The sequence below is a fragment of the Ooceraea biroi genome, chromosome 11, assembly GCF_003672135.1.
Source record: "Ooceraea biroi isolate clonal line C1 chromosome 11, Obir_v5.4, whole genome shotgun sequence".
NCBI classification, from domain to species: domain Eukaryota; kingdom Metazoa; phylum Arthropoda; class Insecta; order Hymenoptera; family Formicidae; genus Ooceraea; species Ooceraea biroi.
This window is the reverse complement of record NC_039516.1, coordinates 951,763-974,724: the sequence shown is the minus strand read 5'-3', so window position 1 is coordinate 974,724 and position 22,962 is coordinate 951,763. Positions and strand designations below refer to the sequence as shown.

At 45.0% G+C, this 22,962-nt stretch overlaps 2 protein-coding genes across 2 annotated transcripts; one reads left to right on the top strand and one right to left on the bottom strand.

Moving 5' to 3' along the window:
* Nucleotides 1–1,123, bottom strand: LOC105274594. The gene is made up of 3 exons (XM_011330861.3): nucleotides 851–1,123; nucleotides 475–555; nucleotides 1–352 (listed from the first exon to the last, which is right to left on the bottom strand). The coding sequence occupies exons 1-3, from the start codon at nucleotides 1,099–1,101 to the stop codon at nucleotides 292–294; spliced, it is 393 nt and encodes a 130-aa protein (XP_011329163.1). The 5' UTR covers nucleotides 1,102–1,123; the 3' UTR covers nucleotides 1–291.
* Nucleotides 1,124–2,383: 1,260 nt separating this feature from the next.
* LOC105274598 lies at nucleotides 2,384–3,861 on the top strand. The gene is made up of 4 exons (XM_011330868.3): nucleotides 2,384–2,594; nucleotides 2,842–3,125; nucleotides 3,217–3,353; nucleotides 3,427–3,861. The coding sequence occupies exons 1-4, from the start codon at nucleotides 2,544–2,546 to the stop codon at nucleotides 3,684–3,686; spliced, it is 732 nt and encodes a 243-aa protein (XP_011329170.1). The 5' UTR covers nucleotides 2,384–2,543; the 3' UTR covers nucleotides 3,687–3,861.
* Nucleotides 3,862–22,962: the final 19,101 nt, after the last annotated feature.

The following is a 22,962-nucleotide window of genomic DNA, read 5'->3' as shown; positions in this document are numbered from 1 at the left end:
TTTATAATATTGTCACTTTAATATCGAAATTTTTATTATATTTCGCATGTTACATCGTGGAATCTCTGTTTTTCTTATTTTTTACGTCTCATTTCGTACGGCGCGTAACCAGTAATTAATTTAACATACATATCCGCTGCAAATACCATCGTCTTCATCGCGTATGCGCAGCCTTCACGTTCAGCAGCGCGTTCTCTGCTATTTTGGTCCTTGTCTTCGACCCATAAATGCATTTTGTCTGCAATTTCGTAGTCTGTCACACTTGCTTCGATGCAGAAAAATTCATGGAATTTAGGAGAATTCGTCCTCTCGACGCGGTGGATCGTACAGTGATATGTCGACTCTCTCCTGTCTGCAAGCCACGAAAAATATGATAATATTGATATAATCGTTTCTCACCTCTATATATATTCACGTTACACAAAAGTATATTTAAAACTAAAATAAAATAAAATTGTATGTATAGGTATATACCTTTCGGTACTTTCACCACTCGTTGTATTATCCGTGTCCGTGAGAATCCCAATCTCGTAAACTACAGCTTTTACCACGTATCTGGAAGAAGCATAGAAATTACTCATATAACAGCCATTCGAGTTTTCTTTTTTTTATAATGTTGTATGATATTATAGAAAAGTCACAGAAGCATATTACATAATACATTTTCTAAATAACATTATTTATATAATATAAAATAATAAAATAATATTATTTGTATAATGTTTATTAAAAACTCGAGGCTTCTCAACCCGGAAGTCAAATGCAGTTATATAATATTATTACATATTCTCATAATATAAACAATATTTTCTAGATAAAATAAATATATAACATATTTTGAAGAAATTACACATCTGTGTTGGCCGCAGTCTCCGTCGAATAATCTACCGAGTTATCCGTCGAATTATCTACCGAGTTGTCCGTCCAATCATCCGTTCCACTCTCGGACAACAGTTTCTGGTACTCCTGCACGAGATCCGGTAACGGATTGGCATCTACTCGATTCAACGTCACAGATAACAACGGTAACAATATAAATAATACAAATACAATTTGATATGGCCAGAGGGGCCGATCGCGATGTGTAGCGGCGCGTGACATTTTAATGCGACAAGGTTTTCGACGGTTTGACCGCCACTTTTATACCGGAGGACATCTGCCCCTCGTTAACACCACCGCACCTCATACGTATATGCTTTTGCATTACGTATTCTCGGTCAGTTCATAAGTGGCAGCGGAAAATTTCCGCGTCTTGTATGCGTCGCGACGCATTAGATCGCGAAACCGATATTTACAAAGAAGCACTAAAAAATGTTTGACTGTTTGAAAATCAGTCGAATAATGCGTATATTGTATTGGGAAGGAGTAAAGGGAGCATGAATAAGATCTAATTTTTCATTTAAAAAAGAGGATATATTATCTTCAAGCGTATTAGAAATATACGCGGTTTTGCATCAGGTTTTGCATCAGATTTACTCGCGGAGCATAATCGGTTCTATACTCACAAATCATTCCTGTAACGAACTTGTTAATGAAAATATTACACGAATAACTCGTTCAAGGCTTTCGAAGAATTCTTTAACGCGTTTGTGTATTATCACGGGATAAGTATGCCTATATTTTGAAAATAATATCGGTGGTTTAAACTCGATATTGGTGATTTAAATTCTGTAGTACATATACATCCTAATAAACACCTATTATTTAATAATAACATATATTTTAATAGACATGTCTCTCGATGTTAATATTTTAATAAAGCCGGAAAGTAAATAGCGGGAATTATAAATAATTCTGTGGAAAGCAATATTAATAAACATTCTAGTGGTCTGATCTTCGGTCTATATATTTCGTCATGTTAACGACACGACAATTTAATTAGCACAGTTATGCAAATAAATCGCGTCATTCGGATGCAAATATCAAATGCATTATTGAAAATGCCATCCGGTTGCAATTTTAACGTGTCAAGTAGCCAAAGACGTCACATGCCAGTAATATTAACATATTAAAGAAGTAACAGAGAAAGAGGAAGGAAGAAGAGGAAAATGTAAATAAGAGAAAAGTTAGTTTAATTTCAAATATTGGAGATGAAACAGCAATTTTTAGTCTAAGAAAACCCGCAGAAAATCTTATTGTGTTTATTATTATAAATAACTACATAAAATACATATAAGTGAAATAAAAAGAAATCAAGTTATGTTATAATAATTAATGTTACAACTTTTCGTTTGCAAATTGTAAGCCATATTGTTATTTATTTCATTGTCAGTATAATGATAAATGTGTCTCTGTTTTTACCGAGAATAATTTAAAAAGGAATCTAACTTATCGACGTTCGATGAACTCATGTTATTTAATTTTTGAGCTGATGAATCACATAGATGGCGTCTTTATCTAATTCTTGCTCGTACTTGATGTTAGAGGTTCGTATTCCCATTGTATGGTGTTTATATTTATATTGGCATCTAAAATCAGTTACGAAACAAACGTCTGGCGCTGAATGTAATGAAATACTTTGACTTTCGGGATACTCGAGAATCATGACGAATACTGTGACAGATGTGCAACATCCTGATTACTGGGAGGTTAAGGTTTGTAACTGTATATAAATCGGTTTACTTGACATATAATATTTGCTGATAAGCTAGAAGGCAAAACAATTGCTCACGAATCTTACAACACAAAAGTTGTTTAATGTACTTAGTTTATTTACCCATTTATATACGTAATCTATTATATCAAATGTAGACATACATACTTGGTTTGCAAAGGATACTTCAATGTACTTCAACTAGATAATTTAACTCTTAAATAACTGTACGCTGTGATAAATCATAGAAGCGGGAGTTTACGGACGAAGACTTCAAGCGATGGCAGGATTGTATGCAAAACTCCAGTATCTTAATACCAACGCTTCTCACAGCGGCTGCGGGATATGGTCTCTGTTTCGTAACACCATTTCGTGCAAAAGCCAAATACTTTGCAGCAGTTGCTGGTTTTACGGGCATGATATCAAACCGAATATCTACTTCTAAGCAATGTCTAGCTAAAATCAAACCGATATGGGGCAATGATGTAAGAGAAGGATACAGAGAGACGAATCCTTATAACAAGGACAGAAGGTATTATTTCTTGATCATACAAAAATTATTTTCACCATTCAGTTTCGTACTTGTTTATGTCATTTATTAAAGCTCTCATTTTTGTCTGCAGCCTACGTTATAAAGGTTTCTCACCACTTGATGTGCAATCTGAGATTCAAACCTCAGGAGAGTCATCCACAGAAATAGTATTCGATGATTATCCATCGATGAACACATACGACACGTACTCTAGTCTTAATGATAGCGGTAAGTTCTGTACAAATTGTCGCCAGGTCTTTCACATTTGGCGCGATGGTAATTTCATAAATTACATTTACAGGTGATCTCCAGTCTTCCGTGGAAGAGACGGATCTGACGGAGCCGATGAACATGCAAAAGAGCGCTAGTTACGACGAATTGAGGCATAAAAATAGAGAAGAATTCTACAACAGGAACAAGCAATGGTACACTGCTAGAGAGGCGCAATCTGCGAGTGAAGCACAATATGCAAAAGATGAAGCGGTACTTGGCAGCCAAGAGCCAAGCAGCAATGCTCCGTCAACGCAGCGGAAAAATGAATATGGTGACGTGTGGGGTTGAAATCGGGGGTTTAAAGTCGTGCAGTCTCTTGTTACTATTGCAGATATTAAATTAGATGCACTACACAAGTAGATAGCGTTTTGTAATGTGCTTGTGAGATCAGGAAGAATTTGAATTTTATTAAATATGTGAATGAAATATTAATCTATTAATAATAAAGCTATATTATCCATTAGTAATAAATTGATTATAATAAATATGTAAATTCTAGACGAAATGTCGACACACGACAACGAGGTTTCACGGACGATCTAAAAGATTCGCGTTCTTCCGCTCGCGTTTATGAGCAACGCGTTGAATGATTCACGAGTTTAGAAATACGAAAGGTAACTCGTTCACAGTCGCCGGTAATTGAGTCAGAATCGCACACGACGGTGACGCGAGAAACGGCGAGCATAACAGCGAGGGACGCAAATGGCTATGAGGTGGCTAATTGATAGATGACGACAGTTCGTAAGTGCGCGCGCGTGAACGCAACCCGCTCGCACGAGAGACGAGAGGCGGCGCGCGAAGCTCACAAAGCAGCGCAATGTATCGCTAGCGCTAGTGTAATATCATGTAATATCGCGCTCTCGTCTCCATCACGTCGAGGATATGGTGTCATCCCCGCCGTGTCGTCACCTTGACGTGCCCAGGAGAGAACCTCGCTCACTTCCCTGTCATAAGCGCCGTTGCCGCGCGCGCTCGTTCCCTATACTTTCCATAAGTTAGCCGATAATTGCCATTCGGTATTTGCCAGAAGATTAACGCCGCGCTCGCGCGACTTGCCCTTCCTCCTATCTCTCGTGCGTCCCGACCCGCTACGAGTTGTTACATTTTCCTGCTATCGCGCGCGCGCGCGCGCGATTACCATCGGGGTATACTCGAGCGGCATACTCACCGACGCGGAGAAGAAACCGAAATTACCGTCTTGTGTCATCGAGTCGTCGACGATCTTGAGTCGCTCTAATGCCGATGGAATTAATCACTCGCATCGGCGTCTCGGCGATTCACGGTGAGCGCGTTCTCCTTCGAATCGCTTGAAAACCTTGTCGCAACGCATCGCCACGCATGAAACATGATTCGCAGTCCATTGACGCGTGTAATAATTATTACGTAAGAATCGATAATAATAGCGATAATAACGATCACGGGCGCTCTTTCCCAGGAACATAAAGGTCTCAGAGTCTGAATTACGACTCGAGCGGTTTCACACGGCTAATAAATTTTTTTTTCCAGAAGTCCTGGCGTAGCGCAGCGCGCGGTGTTCATAGGATTCGGTTGATTTGCTTCAGTATCTCGTCTCGATCTCCTCATCGAGCTGCGTCGGGAATATCGACGTACGCGGGAGTGTATATATACGCGGACGCTTTGCATCACTTGCCGCGCGGCGCGGCGCGAGCCGGCAGCCATTGGCTATCGAATGCGACCAATGGGCGAGTACTACTCCCATTCATAAGTCGCATCGCTTCCGCGCGACCGGGTAGGGGAGAGCGGCGCGCGCGGTGCACCCTACGTCTCGCCACTAAATTCTGACCGGCTCGTAGCTGCGCTTGTCACTCGCGCGCGCGTTCACTCTCTCAAGCAGCCGGTTTGGCTGACTGAGCTACTTTTAGCCCTAAACTTTACCGTATATTCCGTGATATATGTCACTGTCAGCTTTTCTCACGCAAACCTGCAATCCCCCGCGTCTGCAGAAAAGTAAATATGTTTTCGAATTAATTTATTTAAACTGGCATGTTCCGCATCTCTCTCTCTTTTCTGCTTTGTAATGTATCTGAAAAAGTTTGTTGTAAGAAGAGGTTAAATATTGCACTACTCGTCATACTTGATATAATTTGAAATATTTGTTGCGGCATAAATTTGATGTGATAAGCTCATCTTTAAAGCGCATATATTGATAGATTAAATATTTGCGACGGATGACTTATTGGTTGTCATTGCATAACGTGGCTTTTGTGATGAAGCAGGAAATGGGAATTTCCGAAACTCGAGGAGGATAGTTGCATATAACACGTTCATTATCTAGTTTCTCGTGGTAATTCGGTTCCCAGGAAACATCTCCTGGGTGCAAAGAGTGTAATTCGCTACGTTACGTGTATCACGTATATTCCGGAGAAATTGCGAGAGACGACTGGGTCTCAGGAAGCTTGTCGGAATTTCGAGCGACGCATATATGCATACATACACAATATATACATACGTACCCCGCCGCGCGTCACGATTCACGTGCTTGGTTAAACGATCACGTGTAGAAAGGGGAGTCACGCAGGTGCAGGTCATGTGAAATATTTGCACTTTGTCGTAATTTGCGTAACCCATTGCATATATAATAAATCCGCGCGCGGCGCGGAGCTAAACCGCGATAGAAAATCGTTTCACAATCCAAAGAGAAAGGGAACCTTTCTGCCTCGTCGCGACCGAAAGGTAGGAACGGACGAGGGAGAGGAAAGAGCGCGGTGTAGAGATGTATGCGTCCGCTTATCTGTATATACGACCGTGACGCGCACGAATATCACGGGAGAAACATCGCGCTCCGGGTTCACAACAAATTGAGTCGCGCATTGCAGCCAATTAACGTGCGCCACTGTTAACATATATACTTCTTCAGTTATTTAATACGTGCCCAAAATGTTATTACAACTACATACGTCATTATTAACACGTCTTTCCGAATTCATATTGGTTGATCCATCCACTGTTACAACACAATATATGCCGTGACAGAGTCATCGGTAAATATAGAAACGTAACGTGCATTATTACCTTTAGTATCTCTTTCTCTTTACTTCTTTTTCCTGTCCGTTGGAGAAAGTTCCGGACTCGATGAGTCTATTATCCATTTCATATTATATTTATATTGCTATATTATGCCATTCTTACAACCTTAATTAATCAGCCCTCCGCGTAAGAGGAAGTGAGTCTCGGGTGACGGCGAAATGACGTTTCGAGATCACGTGACGGGTTTTCTAATTCGCTCGCCCCCGTAATTCGCGATTTGCGTGAACACGTTGCTCCGAGTTGCGTTGTATGTACGTCGGGAGGGGTAGTAAAAGGCGGTGGTTTCCGGCGAGGGATGATTCGTCGGGCGCGATGGAAGAAAGTAACCACGGGGGAGGAGGGGGGGGGACCGCGGGCGCGCGGGGAAAGCCGGACGAAACGTCGAGAGAAGTGTGCCAAAGTCGGAGGAGGAGGAGGTAGGAGTCTCTCGATAGCTCATGTCGATAATCGCGCTGTCGAGACGCGCGGATCGCGCGCGCGCGGGCGGTATTCGCCTCGTGTATCCGTGCGCTGAGAGAAGAGGACGCGATGATTCGTGCAGAACGTGCGCCCGATCGAGACGGGAATCGGACAACGAACGTGAGTGAGTAGGGGAGGACACTTATGGAGAAGGGGGGAGGGCGGGAAAGTATACGTATGTACATACATAAATACTCGGCGCGAGATCGAGAAAGAGAGAGAGAGAGAGAGGAGGAGAGGAGGGAGTGAGTGAGTGAGTGAGTGAGTGAGTGAGAGGTGCTCTCTCAGTGCTGGGATGGGGGCGTGCGCTCGATGGCCGCCTAGACCGCTCGAATCGGTCGCGCCCGGGGCGTGAGCCAGGCGCGCGAGCCGGGAGTGAGCGAGCGAGCGAGAGAGAGAGGGAGCGAGAGTGCCAGGGGAGGGAGAGAGAAAGAGAGAGAGGGAGCACGAGCGCGCGAAAGAGAAAAGCAACACGCTTGCCGCGGAGGGCTGCGTTCGCCAGGCAGTTACTCTGGAACCGTTGCCTTGACGACACGCATCCACGCATGCGCGTACGCGACGTCGCGACAGTACGCGAGCAACGTTCAAAGAGTTGCGCGCGCCAGTTTCGTCCGTCACCCTCGCCTCCGTATCGCCGTTTCCACTACCACCATTCTACCCCACCACCATCACCACCACCGGTACCACCACCCTCGCCTGTTTGCAAATCCTCTGCTCTCTTTCTTTCCGTCTCTCTCCCACCTTTTCTCTCTCCGCCCTCATCCTCGTGGTCCTTCGTGGCGAGCACGCGCGCGCGCGTCAACGCGTTAACGGGAGTGCGCGCTGTCACCGTCGAGAAACGTCATTTCGCGGATCTCGTGGCGGCCGACCGCGATCGGCGCATTCGATCGCCCGCACGCGCGCTCCGCTTTTTCGGTACTAGCGGCGCTTCCCGCTTTTCTGCTTTGAATGTCCGTGCTTCGTGTGCCGTGTCGCGCGAGAGTCACGACAGAAACGATCGAGTCTGTGGCGAGTGTCATCGGTCGACGAGGAATAAAGGTGCTCCATCGAGAAGTAGCAAGAAGAAGAGAGAGATCGTTAAGTAAAGGAGTATCGTGTCAAGCGATCAACACAATGTTGACTGGTTAAAGCTTTTCCCGACAGAAGGAAAAATTAAGCATAAACAAAGTCGCACAGTGGACGACGATCGATCGAACCGACCAAGACTAGTTTCAATCCGATGTCTTCGTTTGAAAATTACGTGAGAACTCGGAAAATATCGATGATTCGTGGTTCGAACTCGCGAGCGGAATCGGATGTTTTCCCTCGCTCGCGTTAATAGTTTCCAGCAGCGGCAACGTTTCGTTCCATCAACGAAAACTAGAGAATTGATCAGTCAACGAATTAATATTTCTCGCGAGACGCGATGTTCGCAATGACACTCGACGAGCATTCGGCTTGGTGCGGGACAGTGTTTCGCGCACGGAATTCGCTGGACTCGACGCGCGGGACGTCAACGCGATTCCGATGTACGTGACTGTCGTGCTCGTTGTCGCCAACGATCACCCTGGGTATCGCGAGTCCAAGTGACATTGTGAGATCCATTCGCCGCGGACAATCGAATTTCACTCGGAGGTCGATAGCGCGTCGTCCTCTAGCCGATTGTAATTAAATCTCCGAGACATAAAGAATCCCGCAAGAGAAAGAGAGTAAGGTGATCATCATCATCATCATCATCATCAAGAATCTCGAATCGAGGCGACGGGAGTGAGATCGAACTACCTCGGAACATGGCGTAGGGTCGTTGTTCATTCTCGAAGAGAGACGGAAGACTTGAAGGAAGAATCCGCGGATTTGATCTCGCTAACCGTCTCCGTCGGTCGGCGGACACCACGGCGTGAGCGGCGGCGGTCGCAGATTGGATGGTGCCGCGAGGATTAACCCTCGGCAGGACAACGACACGGGGGGAGCCGGAGCCGGAGCAGCTACGCTTTTACGATTCTCCGCCGCCGCCGCTGCCGCTGTCGTTGCTGCCACGGATGGACGCGAGCGTGTGCTGTCTACCCGCCGGTGCCGCGGCCACCACGGGGGTTGCGCAGCACCCTCATCCGGTGTCCCTGTCCGGTCTGCCATCCGCCGTCGGCGTCCAGCCGCCAACGATACAGCCGCCCTATGCCGCCCAGTACGCCGCCGATCAGATAGTGCCCGATAGGACCCAGCCCGACGGACCCCTCGCGACGGTGCTGGGATGCAACGCGCAGGACAGCTGGCAGCAGATCTCGTCGACGACGTCCGCTGGGATCGCCGGAGCTGTCACCGCCACCACCACCACGTACATCGACTACTCGTGGCTGCAAATGCAGGTGAGTAATCCCAGGATCGTGTAATCGGCACTTTTATTCCTTTATGACTCGGGTCCCCGAGTGACGTGACTAACGCGATATTGAAAGATGGATTCGCTCGATAGCTAATGTTTTAATTCCGGCGATGTGTGATGGAGTTCGTAGTATGAGGCGGACTTAATCGCTGTACCGCCTGGGGTCTTAAGAGTGTGACGATAATAACAGTGACGATCAACAGACTCTTGTATACGTGAATAAATGTTTCGAAATGTACGAGAGGAGATTAATTTCTCTTTCATTGATTTTATTATAGAATTAAGTAAGATACGACGAAAGAGGTCTGATTATGAGACACGAATGATAATCTCGACGAGGAAATTACAATAGCTTCATAGCGATGACTTTGGTATTCCTAGCAGAAGCCGAGTGTCGTCGATTAAGCGCAGTTTAAATCGGTATGCGACGCTGATGGCGCAAACCGTCGGTTTAATTAAACACGCCACACGAGCCTTAGTGAATGAGCGTACCGATCTCAGAGAAGAGACGTTTAATCTCTCTCTTTTTACGGTAGACTCGAAGACCGATACGATCGCGCACGCGACGGCCCACGGCCAGCTGCGGCAGTTTTTAACATTTGTCATAAATCGCGTACGAAATTATAGGTTTTCAACGAGTAAATGTTACAGCCGTCAATTTTTCGCCGGATACATTCAATTATCGGTTTCGCGGTTAAGTTGTGAAAACAACTCGAGGCAACTGATCCGGAGTGTCCGGAGCCGAGTAATACCAATTATTTCCGCTTATTATTTCGTCTAGAGATTAATTTGTTTTATCAGACTTTCCATCGATCTATCGATTTTTCATTAGTGCGCGCCAATGTAATTTACATGAGCGATATATCGGAGAGGAGATAGCGGATGCGAAGGAACGGCGGATATTTACACTCCTAATCGTTAGTCAATCGGACTCGACTCGTTTCGGTTCGGTTTAGCACGACGCACGGCTCTACGATAATGTATCAATTCCCGGGAAGCGCTAGATCGTAAAATAATAGAGCGGAGTAATAATACCCATTACTATTATCTCGGTACGAGTGAGTACTATGTGCTCTCCCCCTTATAGACGTAGCGGCGTCTCCGCCACGTAAAGCCATGCTGTTGACAGGGTAAATATCCTTTGATACCGCGCCGTCCGTCTGGCACACGCGTCGTCCGCCTCTCTTCTACCTTACGGAAGAAGTTATCTATGTGGCACGCGTGTGCGTGCGTGAGTGCGATCTCTCACGCCACGAATGAGAGCGTGTACTTTTCACATTACGAAGGCCGTTTCGCCTGTCGTTAAGACTCCACGATTTTCGTAAAAGCCGCTATTTCATTAATGAATTTGTTGGCTTTATATGTACAGGGTGCTGTTAGAATTATTGAAAAGTCGTTTAACGCGCGATTTGCGACACGCGTCGGACCTGTTTCAATATTAGATTGCTAATGTCTTTGCATAAGGAAATGCGTTATGATTTTTATGCAGCTTTCATACTAATTATTTTTTAACGATTTTTATCAATCGCGCGTGACAGAGCGTCGATTAAGAATGGAGTCGTAATCGAGTTTGGAGACGAGTTTTTTGTTCACGATGTCAAAAGAGAAAAGGCGCGCGCGCACGACGCGTCGCGACAGTTCGGTTTCGCAGCCGAAGAGCCGGTCTACGAATTTTGCACAACGAACACACCTATTACAGCCTTCAACCGGAAACCGGTTTTTTTGATACCGTTACTGACTCCTGGATACTGCGTTTTGGCATGCAAAATCACGGTACGGCCGCCGAGTATCGATAAAGCCGAGTTTGAGTCCTAAAGAAGTCCTACGAAAGGAAACCAAACGTCGGACTGATTCGAATAAACGCGCGATAGTGATATTATTTTTCTCACAATTGAGAGAATCCTAGATTTTAAAAGAATTTTGCACGAGAAAAAATGGAGATGTTTTTCACCGAAACCTTATTAGAAAAGCCTAGTTTCGTCGCGCGTGCATGTATCAATCTTTTACCAATTTTGTGTTTAATTATAACGAATAATTTCATAATTTTTTCATATATAACTATACAACGCGATCTTAATTTCTTTATATTGCCCAATCATTGCTTGCTGCGAGAAATTATTTCTTCTCCATCTTCGTCCACGCTGATGTACGCATCCCTCGATCTCACGCTAACGTCGGCAGCCGGAACGTCCGACTAAATCGCGACCGGGTAATTAGCCGATGCCCCAACACAATCTAACGTATTGTGACGCGTGTAAGATAATAAGCGGACGGAAATCCGCGATTATTGTGCTGCCCGAGCCAGAAAGGACATCCCAGCTACCACCGGACGAACCATTTCCACGGTTCACCGCCCTTCGTTTCAAAACTGCGTACGATTACCATTCCGCCGCCGATTATTTCAGTCGCTGTACAAATACGAACAGGGACAGAGGGAGCAGAAACGCGATTAACATCGAGCGGAGATGATGACCTAACCGAAAATACGGCTAATATCGCTCGTGTCGCTTCGCTTGTTTCACCTCACCAACCACAAACCCTTTATCTCGGAATAAGTTGCTGCGGTTGACAAAGATAGCCTTGTTATACCATCTCCTTATGTTATCGAATATATTAGGTTATTAGCTAAATAGTCCGGGTCGCGTTTAGATGACGATGATCAAACTAAGCGCATAATACTTATAACAGCACAACGTAATTTGTCAAATATTAATTTTATTAATATTATGACTGGATAACTTTTAAAAAACGAAAAGAAAATTCTCTCGAAAATATCGCTATGATACTATTTAGACACTACCCTGTTAATGATTTAATATATTTTGGGATATTCCTTCAGAATCATCGTTCGATTGCTCGTTGAATTATTTTCGACTCGCGAGATTCTTAGCCTTACGTGAACTCCGCGCGAGTGTCAATTCCTATCTTTTAATATCCCGACGCAGAGTTTCTCACGGCGGACGATGCAGCGGAATGCTTAGATCTACGCGAATACGCGGAGAGTTGAATCGCGTCAGTGAAATCGGTCCTTTCTCGACGTCCGCGATGATTCCGAGGGACTCCTCGACTCGTCGTCGTATTACCCAGCCGTTAGCCAGTGACTCACGTTGAATCGCGAATGAGTGGGTGTGCGGTTACTTACGTTGTATACTCTCTTATACATGTCCTTAGACTGGTGTCGGTCGCGTATCGTCGGATCATATACCTCAACAATGGGGTTTGCGCAGAAGAAAGTCTTTTTTCTTCCTGCCTTCCTTTTTTTATCATTATATCTTTAAGAGCAGTTGTTAAGGCTCTGCAAGACGATTTGACCAAATTAAGTGGCAGAGGCGATTATTATATAATGTAGATTATTAAGTAACATTGACGTAGAGTATCAATTAAAATTAAAGTTGTAGATAATAAGGAGAATAAATGTAAGAACATTATAGCTGTTAAAAAAATATTTTGTTTAGAGGCTACTAAACAAAATGAATAAAACCAACTGGATCGGTTAAATAAATGAGAAACTTGCTGCTTTTTTCTTTCGACTTTTATTTATCTGCAGCGGGTAGCAAGTATTAGCGCGCTTGAAAAAGCGTTCTGTAACATTTACGTTGACCGGTGGTTTCAGATCTTAAACGAAGGTGGAAATACGCAGAACACGCGTAAAACGTCGTGCGCATTAAACGTCCGCAAATATTGTTACTTGCCACCGCGCCGCTATTATTTACGCTCGAGCACGTTGTAAATTTCCATAAGTATGCACCAGTTGCAATTTTCTCTTTTACGTTACTCTGTTTTCTCTGACAATCAGCGGCTAACAGCGTCCGTAATAGTGATCGTAGGAATTACCTTATTATCAGTCAGAAGCTTTTTATAAAAACTCGCAGAGCGCGGATTACAATATTAGGTGCATTAATTAGGTGTAAAACTTGAAATAAGTTGATGTGATACTTAATGTGTCATATTTCTGACTAGCAACATATTATGCAAAATCTTATAAACCTTTTGAATTATCCGCCGTGATATCACAACCATGTATAAATGACAAAAATATCATTTCTAAGATTTAATTCCAATATTTAACATTTGACTTATCTGCGAAAAGTGGCGTCCGCAACATATTAAAAATAAACGATTAAACAATAACAGCAGATGTCATAAATCTAACATATTATTAATAAAGCCAAGTGTTGCCCAATTTAAATAAAATAACGTGCATTTATCAAAGCTTGGAATAATTTTGACTCGAAGTAAATTATATGTTTTATTTCATACAGTTTCGATTTTAAATCTGAAAATGCTATCGAGGTGATCCCTGTGCACGTGCATTTACGACATATTGGAATCTATGCTCTTATAAAGCTGTACACCGGTACGAAACCCTTGTCGGGATACAACACAGGATTCACGCGTTGGCACGCCGACACAGTTCCAGCCCCCGGTTAGCCATCGTTAGTTTAGTCCGAGTGCACCAAACCAATGTTACGGACAATTTACTCGCGAAATTAGTTACAAAACGCTCGACCTATCTACCCATCAGCCGCTTCCTCTTCCTCCACGATAAATAGACGGCGAGCCATTAAATGCCGAGAGTGGAGGAAGAGTTATTGTTCACGGATCGTCGTAATAGATTTGTACGTGCGCATAGAAAATGCGCGCAATCCCATTGTGGCGCATTGCTGATCAATTCTACGTGCGCGAATTACATATCTCCCATCCTCGTCAAGATTAATTCGCGCCATAGTTTAATCACACACGCGAGTGTGGAAAATGATAGAAAATGAATTCCACAGCGTGGCCCACTTCCGATGTTATAACCATAGTTGTAATGTATCTTCCATTGTCAGAAATGATACAAGTTTTTTGTGTGTCCATGACGTAACAATCATCTCTTTACTTTGCGCTTATATCCTTTAATCGATCTAATTTAATTGAGGACAAACGCACATATATGTATATAGCTGGCTGGAAAAAATCGATCGGTTGGTGCACGACTTTGTGTCGCGAACAAAGTCGAACGACGTTGTGATCAACATGCGACATACTTTTATTAATTTGTCCTTTTTTGCGATATACCGAGGACGCGACATTCCGCGATCGGACTGTAATCAATTCGTTACGCGTTTATCCACTAGTAATTATTATGCCGCGCGCGTAAAGTTTATCAAAGATCCGAATCACGTCATATGATAATGGTCGCGCTTCGTCATGCGAAATCGCCACCGATTCCCTGTCGAGTTGTGTATTATTAAAGCGTTTCGGTAGTTAACAATCGTGTTCTCTTGCTACGATCGCCAGGAAACAGATATGACGCGCGTCGCGAAGCGTGAAAAGTACGAGCGTGCCCAACGATCACCGGTGTGTATAGCCTGGGGTAACACCCGGAACGCCCGACATTAACTTTAACGACCCGAATTTTGTCTTTGACAAATGTAGAATCTTTTGAAATTCTAGGACGAAAGACAAATTTGTATATCGGCTTTGAGTGGAATTACCAATGTTGGTGACAAGATATTTCGCCGAATATTGGCTGAATTTAGTCACCTGAACTTCGGATATGCAATATTGCACTAAACAATGGCCACGTTGTCTATCTCGGCAAACCCTATATGGGAACTCGACATATGTAATTTTAAGAAACAATTAAAGACGACATTTTTTCATTGATTTCCTAATTCATATAACTGAATTCGCCAACTTCGCCGAATATTTCATTCCTATTTCATTGATTGCAAGAATCAATTTGATATTGTTTTAGAGTCTTTTCTTCGCGTGCGAGGTATCGAGGCGACAATTACGCGGCACGATAATAAAACATCGTGGATGCGCCGCAACGCGGGCGTCTCCGACTACCATGGGGCATATGGAAAAGGAATATAAACCGCGGAGAGACCGTTACTCGTTCGACATACGGCGGCCATTGAATCTTTACTCTTTAAGACTTGCGCGTAACAAGTCATCTCGTCATTCTAATATCCTCTAGTCGAAAATAATCGCGAATTTAATTACAAGTGGCGCTTGTTCTTTTCCAGATAGTCGTCGCATTATATTTTGCTTTGAATTTATCCGAGTGATGTCGTGCTGATTCCACGCAACGCGAAAGCATGCACAGAAAACTGGCGGCACAGTCGAGCCGCAGAGACTTTTATAAATACAAAAAAGTCATGATGCTTTCCGACTAATGAAGCTCTGCCTTCATGCCGGACAGGAAATTACTCCGGCAACATTATTGTGTACCGATATCTCCATTTACGTGGATACGGTTGTGTGCGTCCCTCTGTGTAATTCGTGAGTGCCACTACCGTAAAAACATCGCGCTACCTTCCCTTAGTTGCTCGGGGTTTCAATTTAGATAAGCAAATGAAGCGTCAGTTATCCTTTGCGTCAGCAATTTTGCAAGTCGTGAAGTCGCGCGGCTCGAAAGAGAAGGACAAATTGCTTCATTATTAGTGTCACATCGCGCGAATTTCTTGCATTATAATTTACTATATAATGCAAACTATATATTATGCAGTGTACTATCTTAATTTGTTTGAAAAATATTTGATTATCCATATTTATCATTATTTAATGCGTATTTAATGCGAAATAGAATTTAATTTACCAAAGACATTTACAGTTTATTCCATAATTAAATCTCTTGCTTTTTTATTTATAATACGGTGAAATAATCGCGATTAGAGATTTCGTGATAAGACTATAAAGTAGAACGCTAATCACGTATTTCGCGTATTTCGTAATAAATAATCTAGCAGAGTTGCTGCATTCGACTATGTAAATTCAGTTCTTCTTCTTTTGCGCGTTCTGCGCTCTTAGCTCTATGATTTACCGGCAAACGTGCACCTCGTACGCATGGCTAACTTGAACCATACGCGAGTTTAAGTCAGCAGGAAACATTTTTATGTCAATCGCGCATTCGCGGAGACATTTGTTTATTTTTATCTCGTATTGTTGCGACAAATCGTAATAAATGTACGGTTTAAAAGAAATAACATCGGATAATGTAGAATAAATAAAGCAACATTTAATTGTGATAAGAAAATGCACGCTTGCAATAAAACCAATCGGTTGGAGACTCTGATTCTGCAAGAGGCAAATAGTTGCCTTATCGATAAAACCAGACGTGTTTATTCTTTCAATGAAAAAAATTAATAAGAAGCATGTAAGAAGCAACAGGATTGTACAATCATTGTACAATCAATCAATTATTTCTAGAGCTGTTAACGATACAATAAATAAATTATACACATCATCAGTTCTCGGAATTATAATATTTCATTCATTTTGCGAGAATCGTAAGTTTATCATTATAATGAAACTTTTGAAGGACCTTTGAAGGAAATATTCAAGGATCGAATATTTTCTATATTTTTACGACTGAATTTTCACGAATGTCCAGACACGTTTTTCTCATTTTCTTTTGTTTTGTTTTTTTTCAGCAACTTACAACTACTCACACTTGATTCGCATACTCGCATATTCAATTCATGCAACTTGTTTTGCAATCCCGCGTCTCCTTAAGTACTGGCGCCTGGACGCGCCGACCACTGGAAAATTATCGCCGTTTAGCGCTGTTTATCACCGGTTCGTCGCGCGGTTTTCGCGCGAGGGTCCGGGCCGAAGGGTGGAAACGCAGGGGAGAAAGAGTTTCTCTTTTGAAATCGGGCGTGCGTGCAGATACAATAAGCGTGTTGTACGCGTGGAGCGGACACTCCGCACCGCATCGTGTCATTGCATACTTAATGTAAAGCGTAAAGAGGCGCTTTGTAGCCACCACGGAAGTCCCAGCCGCTGTGGTGTACGCATTAGCATTGCGCGAGCTAACGTCGAGGACGGATTGTAAAAGCATCGTGCTATCCGTTGTAATAACTGTGAAACGACGCCATGCTCTTCATACTAATGAGGCGGCGTTTTAATAGGCCTCGATCGCCGCGTCGCGTGCTCGCCGTGTGGTGCAACGGAGGCGCGAAAAGTCGGCTGCCCTGAGCGACATCGAGAAAATTGGCGAATCGGAGGGGGATTGGATTCGGACAGTCGGACTCGGTAGCCTGTGCGATGTCGAAGATAGAACCCGCCAAAGAGAAGGAGAAAGAGAGACGCGACGCGACGCGCGTCGCTTTTTCGATTCGGGTGGAGGCTGCCGGCCGGCCTGGCTATTCGCGCTATCGTCGTAGCTGCTCTTCCGCGATGTACCGTTACGTTCGCGGCGCCCCGGGCCTTCGAGGTCCCTTCTGCTTCTCTCGCCCCCTTCGCTCCCCTTGGGTGTACCGGGGCCCCTCCCCGTGTGCTGCCCTACCCTGCTGCCTTGCCGCGGAACACGGAAACGGGCTCCGGAGGCCCCGACTGCCCAGCGGGCGAACCTTGGTGCTCGCCGCGAGTCTCGGCAAGTCTCGGCATCGTCCGCGTCTCGCGTCGCATCGCCTCGCCTCGCCTCGCCTCACTTCGTCTCGCGTGTTCGCGACCTCGGCGCTCGCGCGAGCGTCTCGTATATCGCTTTGGCTTTCGTTCTAATTATTTCCAACGGTGCAGCCGCGCGGGAGAGAAACGCGCGTCGATCGGACGTGGACGCTCGAAGAAGTAGCGTGTCGCATGTTTCGCGCGAGCATTATAAATTGAATCTCCTGGTCGCTTCTTTTTCCTCTCTCTCACGAGCGCATTTGTAACCCCTCTGTACCTTTCTGACCTCTTTCCCAACGATGACCGCGCGCGCGCGCACATTCGTGCGGCTAATGGGCTCGAAATCACGTAAACGTACATGGTAATATCGCGCTATCGATTTATATCTCCTCTCGTGCTACCACGCTCTTTCGTTACGCGTATTCCTGGAAAGCGCTCTATGCCGGGCACGAGATAATAAGTAAGATATTTCGGCATTTCGGTGGATTTATAACGGACGGCGCAGACTTTGGGCTACTTTCTCGAGCGACTGCTTATGTAAGCGGTAGGTCGTAAAGGGTAGTGACCCTGCGAAAGTTTTACGCCGTTTCACATTTGGGAATACTCCGCGCGGTGTGACGCTCGGCCAACTCTTCCAACGATCGGTACGATGACACAACGACGCGCGAAATAAACATATCGAGCGCGAATACAAACTTGCTTCACGTAATCAGTGACATATGCGAAACATGTATGTCTCAGACCTGAGTATCCATTTATGCAGAAAATCGAGGATTTCCTGGAACATCGTCGGTTGTTTATCCGCTTGCTAGACATCAGAATTTCTTCTACGTGACTAAGAAAAATTATCATGTATAATTGAGGAAAAATTCATTTACTTTTTCTCAAAATCGGTTCTCGGTATCAACCATACTTTATCTCATCATATATATTAATTAAGTTGTTTCAGTATGATTAAGACTTTGAATTTCGAGACTCTTATTTGATCAAAATCTTCGCAAGAGCATCATGTGAAGAGTATCAAGGTCCTTAGCCTCGCTATAGCGTACCTACTCGTCACGGCGATCGTTGGTAGTACGAGACCGCAGGAAGACCGGTGCGTAGTGACTTTTAAGATGCGTACCGACGCGACGCGCATTCTACATGTCCCCCGACTTGCGTAGCAATCGTGTCAGCGACGCCGGACACCGTGAAACGCATGTAAATCCCTTCTTCGGAGTGCCAAAGCACTTCGGAGGAGGCCTAAGGTGGCCGCGATTGTACGTCGCTCGCGCGCGTGAAAATCCTTCGACTTCGTTTGTGACATCATCGGGCAAGAGATTATCGATATCTCGCATAGTGACACGTCATATAAAAATTTACAAAGTACACCGAAAAATTTACACAGTACAGAACTCGAGATCGATTCCGATAACCAGTTCCTCGTGCGAAAATAGTGGACTTTTCCGTAGGAAAAGTTTCGACCAACATCTCTCACGATTCTCAAGCTTGGTTCCATATTCGAGTTTCGAGTCCAAAAACTGTTTCCGCATGCTTCGTAATCGACGACACGAGGGACGCACATGCTCAACGTGCGTGTGAAATTATTGCACTTCGTGGCGCTTCATAATATCGACGAATTAACAACGATATTGCGGCGCGGAGAATCGCGTATCTGCGGATTTCGCAATCCGCGATCCTCGCCTGGGAACGGATTCCGCGAGCGAGCCGTTCGGCGTTTTCTCGCGCTGATTTTCGAAGACGCCTTTCAGAGCCGATTGCGCAAACGAGTCAAACGCGGATATAGGTCAAGAAGCAAGATTGGTATCTGCGAGCTGGCGCTCCAAGCCGCTCCGAGCGCTCAGCCCAAGCACAACCATAACCCGAGCCGGTGCTAAGCATAACGTGCGCACGGGGTCTCTCTTTGCCAAGAGAGCGGTCGCGTGTTAGAGACGGCCCAGCCGCTCTGTCGTTGCAGCTGAAAGCCTGAGCGGAGAAGTGCCCCCGCTGACTTTCTAACGTGACTGAGCGCCTTCGTGGCTTACCGAACGAAGCTCATAGAACAAAGAAGCTCGCGAAGACGGCTCGCCGCCGAAATTCAGCGGCATGCGGTGTCAATCTCGATCTTGACTTTGCGCTCGGTCTCGAATTGGTCTCGAATTGAAATCCTCAGTTGGAGCACTTCTAGCCTGCTGATTGCTTCGCTTCGTCGTTCCACTGTTCTCTTCTTTCCACTATTTTATCGTTGTATAGTTAAAAATCCGTCAGGTAACTCAGCAGTCGCGGGATTTTTCCCCGCGGATAGATAAAGAAGTCACGCTGAAATGCCTCGAGCGTGCGGAGTTATGAAACTCACTCTCGAGCGAAACCCCATCTCCCTTATCTGCCGCTCAAACATGTAATACTGTACCGACATGGCGTGAGAGATATACGTGTCCACGGCGGCCAATGTCACATTGAGATTAGACTGTTTGCAATTACTCGGTTTTGCGTATTTGCACGGATTATCCCGCGCCGTTATCGGGAGCAATCGCGAGAAGTTCTCTTCGTCAAATCGTCCGATCGCGAGAAACGCGTCGCGCGTTTCCCGTTATGTAACTTCACGTGTACAACGTTCAGCCGGATACGTTAAATTCGTGAAGAAAGAGGAAGCGAACGATGCGTGCGGTCTCGATCCGACGGAAAGAGAAGAATCTCGGCATTTACTCGTAAATTATGGCGAATTTTTACAGCTGCTATCTCGCGTATACTGAACCTTGTAATATCTGCCAAGTGTTTTGATTTATGTCGTCGCTAGTGACCAGTCGTAAACATAAGCCGCGTAATGAGATAATCCTGAGCGCACGCTCGCGAATTTCTCGTCCGACCATGTGGCCAATCTTCGAGCACTCTCTGTCCGTAAGTGAATAATTATAAACGTTAGCATATTTATCAGAATATTCCCGAACGCGATCGTTTACCACTTTTTCACCATCCAAGTGCAAGTAGGCTTCAGCAGCGCATTATGATCTATTAAAAGAGCTTGTAAATGTCATGTCCTTAGAGAACGCGGACTTGTCCGACTCGAATTGCGTCAGGGTCGGCGCTTGCATCGCGCCGCTTGCGACCAATCTGTCTTTTGTCCTTCTCTGAGCTACTGCCTCTTATAGATGTGTTTTATTCCGTAATATATTCATTGAAAGAGGAATCTGTGTACATGTCCCAAGCTAATTTGAATCTCCAAAGCAAAGACACGTGCAATCAAAAACACTTCACATGGGCAAAGTTGAATTTCAGACCGCGGCAATTCCAGTGATCCCCCATGATGTTAGTAGCTGAGTACATGAAAGAGAGATTCTCATCGATGACGTGTTTTTCGCAAGAAGGATAATTTTACACCGTTAAACGCTTTGCTACCGATCGATCCCCCAGTCAGTCAGCCCGGGCTGTCAGTCCGAGCGGCGCCGCGCTGCGCCGGTATGTGCCCGCGCGCTGTCACTTTCATTGCCATCCACGTGTCTCCGCATGACGATAATCGCCCTCGTGTGAGCCGTCGTCTTTCTTCGACGGGTAATCGACGAAAGACTACTTAGAATGTCACCGTTACGAGCCAAGCATTCCCACGGACGCGCACCGGATCGATCTCTGCTCGCGTCAACGTATTGCGATCGCCTTACCTCCTTTTGTTTCTCACAGAAGATCTTAATAGCGGAAATGCGGTTGCGCGAACGTGCACGCGTGCTTACGAACGCACGGATAATAAAATGGAAATCGTCGCAAATACCCGTGCATGATCGATAATAAGATTGAGATCAAGGGAAAGAAGAAGAGAAGGCGTAGGCATCAACCTGTAGGGAAAAGCATTGTGATATCGCCATAACATTGGGTTCACCGGGAAGTCCGTGCGGATTTTATTTGCAAAATTCAAACAGAAAACTTTGTATTAAAAATTAATGCAGTTTTGAATTTTGCTAACAAAAGCTGCACGAACTTTCCAATACAACCCAATACAACGTGTTATGTTTTTTCTCAGTCGAGTTTTTCATTTACGCGTGAAATATCTCGTGAAATAAAACGATATGTTTATCGTATGCGTTTAATGATATGCCTTTACGTGCTTATTTCGTACATATTTATTTCGTAAAGCGTATTTATTTAGGTTTACATCGGTGGAATTGATATCGCTGTCCTCGACAACAGCGAGTGTGCGCCCGCTTATTTTCCCTTTTCCCACGGTATTTCGAGGCTTGCACGTGCTCGCGCGACGAATCCTTCTCCCCTGCAAATAAGATCGGTATTGCTCGTATCCACGTACGTGCGCATTGCTTCATTATCATCTGGGTACCGCTTGAAGTGCACGACAAATTGACGCAACGTCCACGCGTCTTTCCGCCACTCTTGTGCACCGGTCTTAATCGATCGACGGCGATCGTACGTTAGGATTGTACACGTTACGTCCGGGCCACGTACGCGTACGTCAGGTACACGCGTACGTGTTTCGTTATACAACTTTTCTTCAGCACGACGACGGAGGCGTAGAGGTGAGCCAGTGGCTCGTGGACGAGGATTGCCGAGTGGGGGAACAGAATGCGGAATAGCCTAGAATGTGATGCGAGCGTTCTCTCTATTGCTCTCGCAACGTTCGCGCACCTTCTTCTCTCGTTCTCTCTCTCTCTTTCTCTTTCTCTTTCTCTTATTCTCTCAATCTATCTCTCGATCTCTCTTTTTATTTATCACTAACGTGCGTGCGCTCTCGCGTGGCTCTCTATCAAACTACGCACACAGGCGTACTGTGTGACTTCGAATTTTGCTCTTACACAAGCGGTAATCCTTCAATATTATCCTGACCGGCGAGATTCTCCTCTTGACGATGAGAATTCGGCGGATCTTCAGATTCACTATTCTTAAAAGCGGGGGTGGATTCTTGGGTCGTCCCTCGAGAAAATGTATCAACAGGTGGTCCATCCGCGTTATGGGATTCCAGCCGAGTGAGGGAAGCACGAGAGGTGGTAGAATCTCCGATATATCGGGTGTAACGCGATTAGTCAACGTGCCGTACCGTGGGGTAACGTCGGGGCGTGATTTCGCTCCACGGGGGATGCGGTTATCTTCCTTTAACCCTCCACCGCGGTCAAAGAAAGTCCATTCAGAGGAGTTAAGTACCTATAATGCGAACTCGATGGACGCGTCGCCCTCACATAAATCATCGATTTAGTGGACGGATACGATATACAAAAGAATCCGAGTGCGTCTCTCTCATGTTGGTGATATCGCATGTTTTCTTTATTTCCTTCACGAATATCTTGTATATTCGCCAACTCATGAACTCGGTTTTCTCCGCAGTATCTCGATATTCGCGCG

Excerpts from the sequence above, each read along its gene's own strand:
- LOC105274594 (XM_011330861.3), bottom strand. The coding sequence starts at position 1,101 with ATGTCACGCGCCGCTACACATCGCGATCGGCCCCTCTGGCCATATCAA. Across the intron at positions 556-850 it reads ACTGCGGCCAACACAGATGT|ATACGTGGTAAAAGCTGTAG; the intron begins GTAATTTCTTCA and ends TGCTTCTTCCAG. Across the intron at positions 353-474 it reads AGTGGTGAAAGTACCGAAAG|ACAGGAGAGAGTCGACATAT; the intron begins GTATATACCTAT and ends CGTGGCTTGCAG.
- LOC105274598 (XM_011330868.3), top strand. The coding sequence starts at position 2,544 with ATGACGAATACTGTGACAGATGTGCAACATCCTGATTACTGGGAGGTT. Across the intron at positions 2,595-2,841 it reads CTGATTACTGGGAGGTTAAG|AAGCGGGAGTTTACGGACGA; the intron begins GTTTGTAACTGT and ends GATAAATCATAG. Across the intron at positions 3,354-3,426 it reads CTCTAGTCTTAATGATAGCG|GTGATCTCCAGTCTTCCGTG; the intron begins GTAAGTTCTGTA and ends TTACATTTACAG.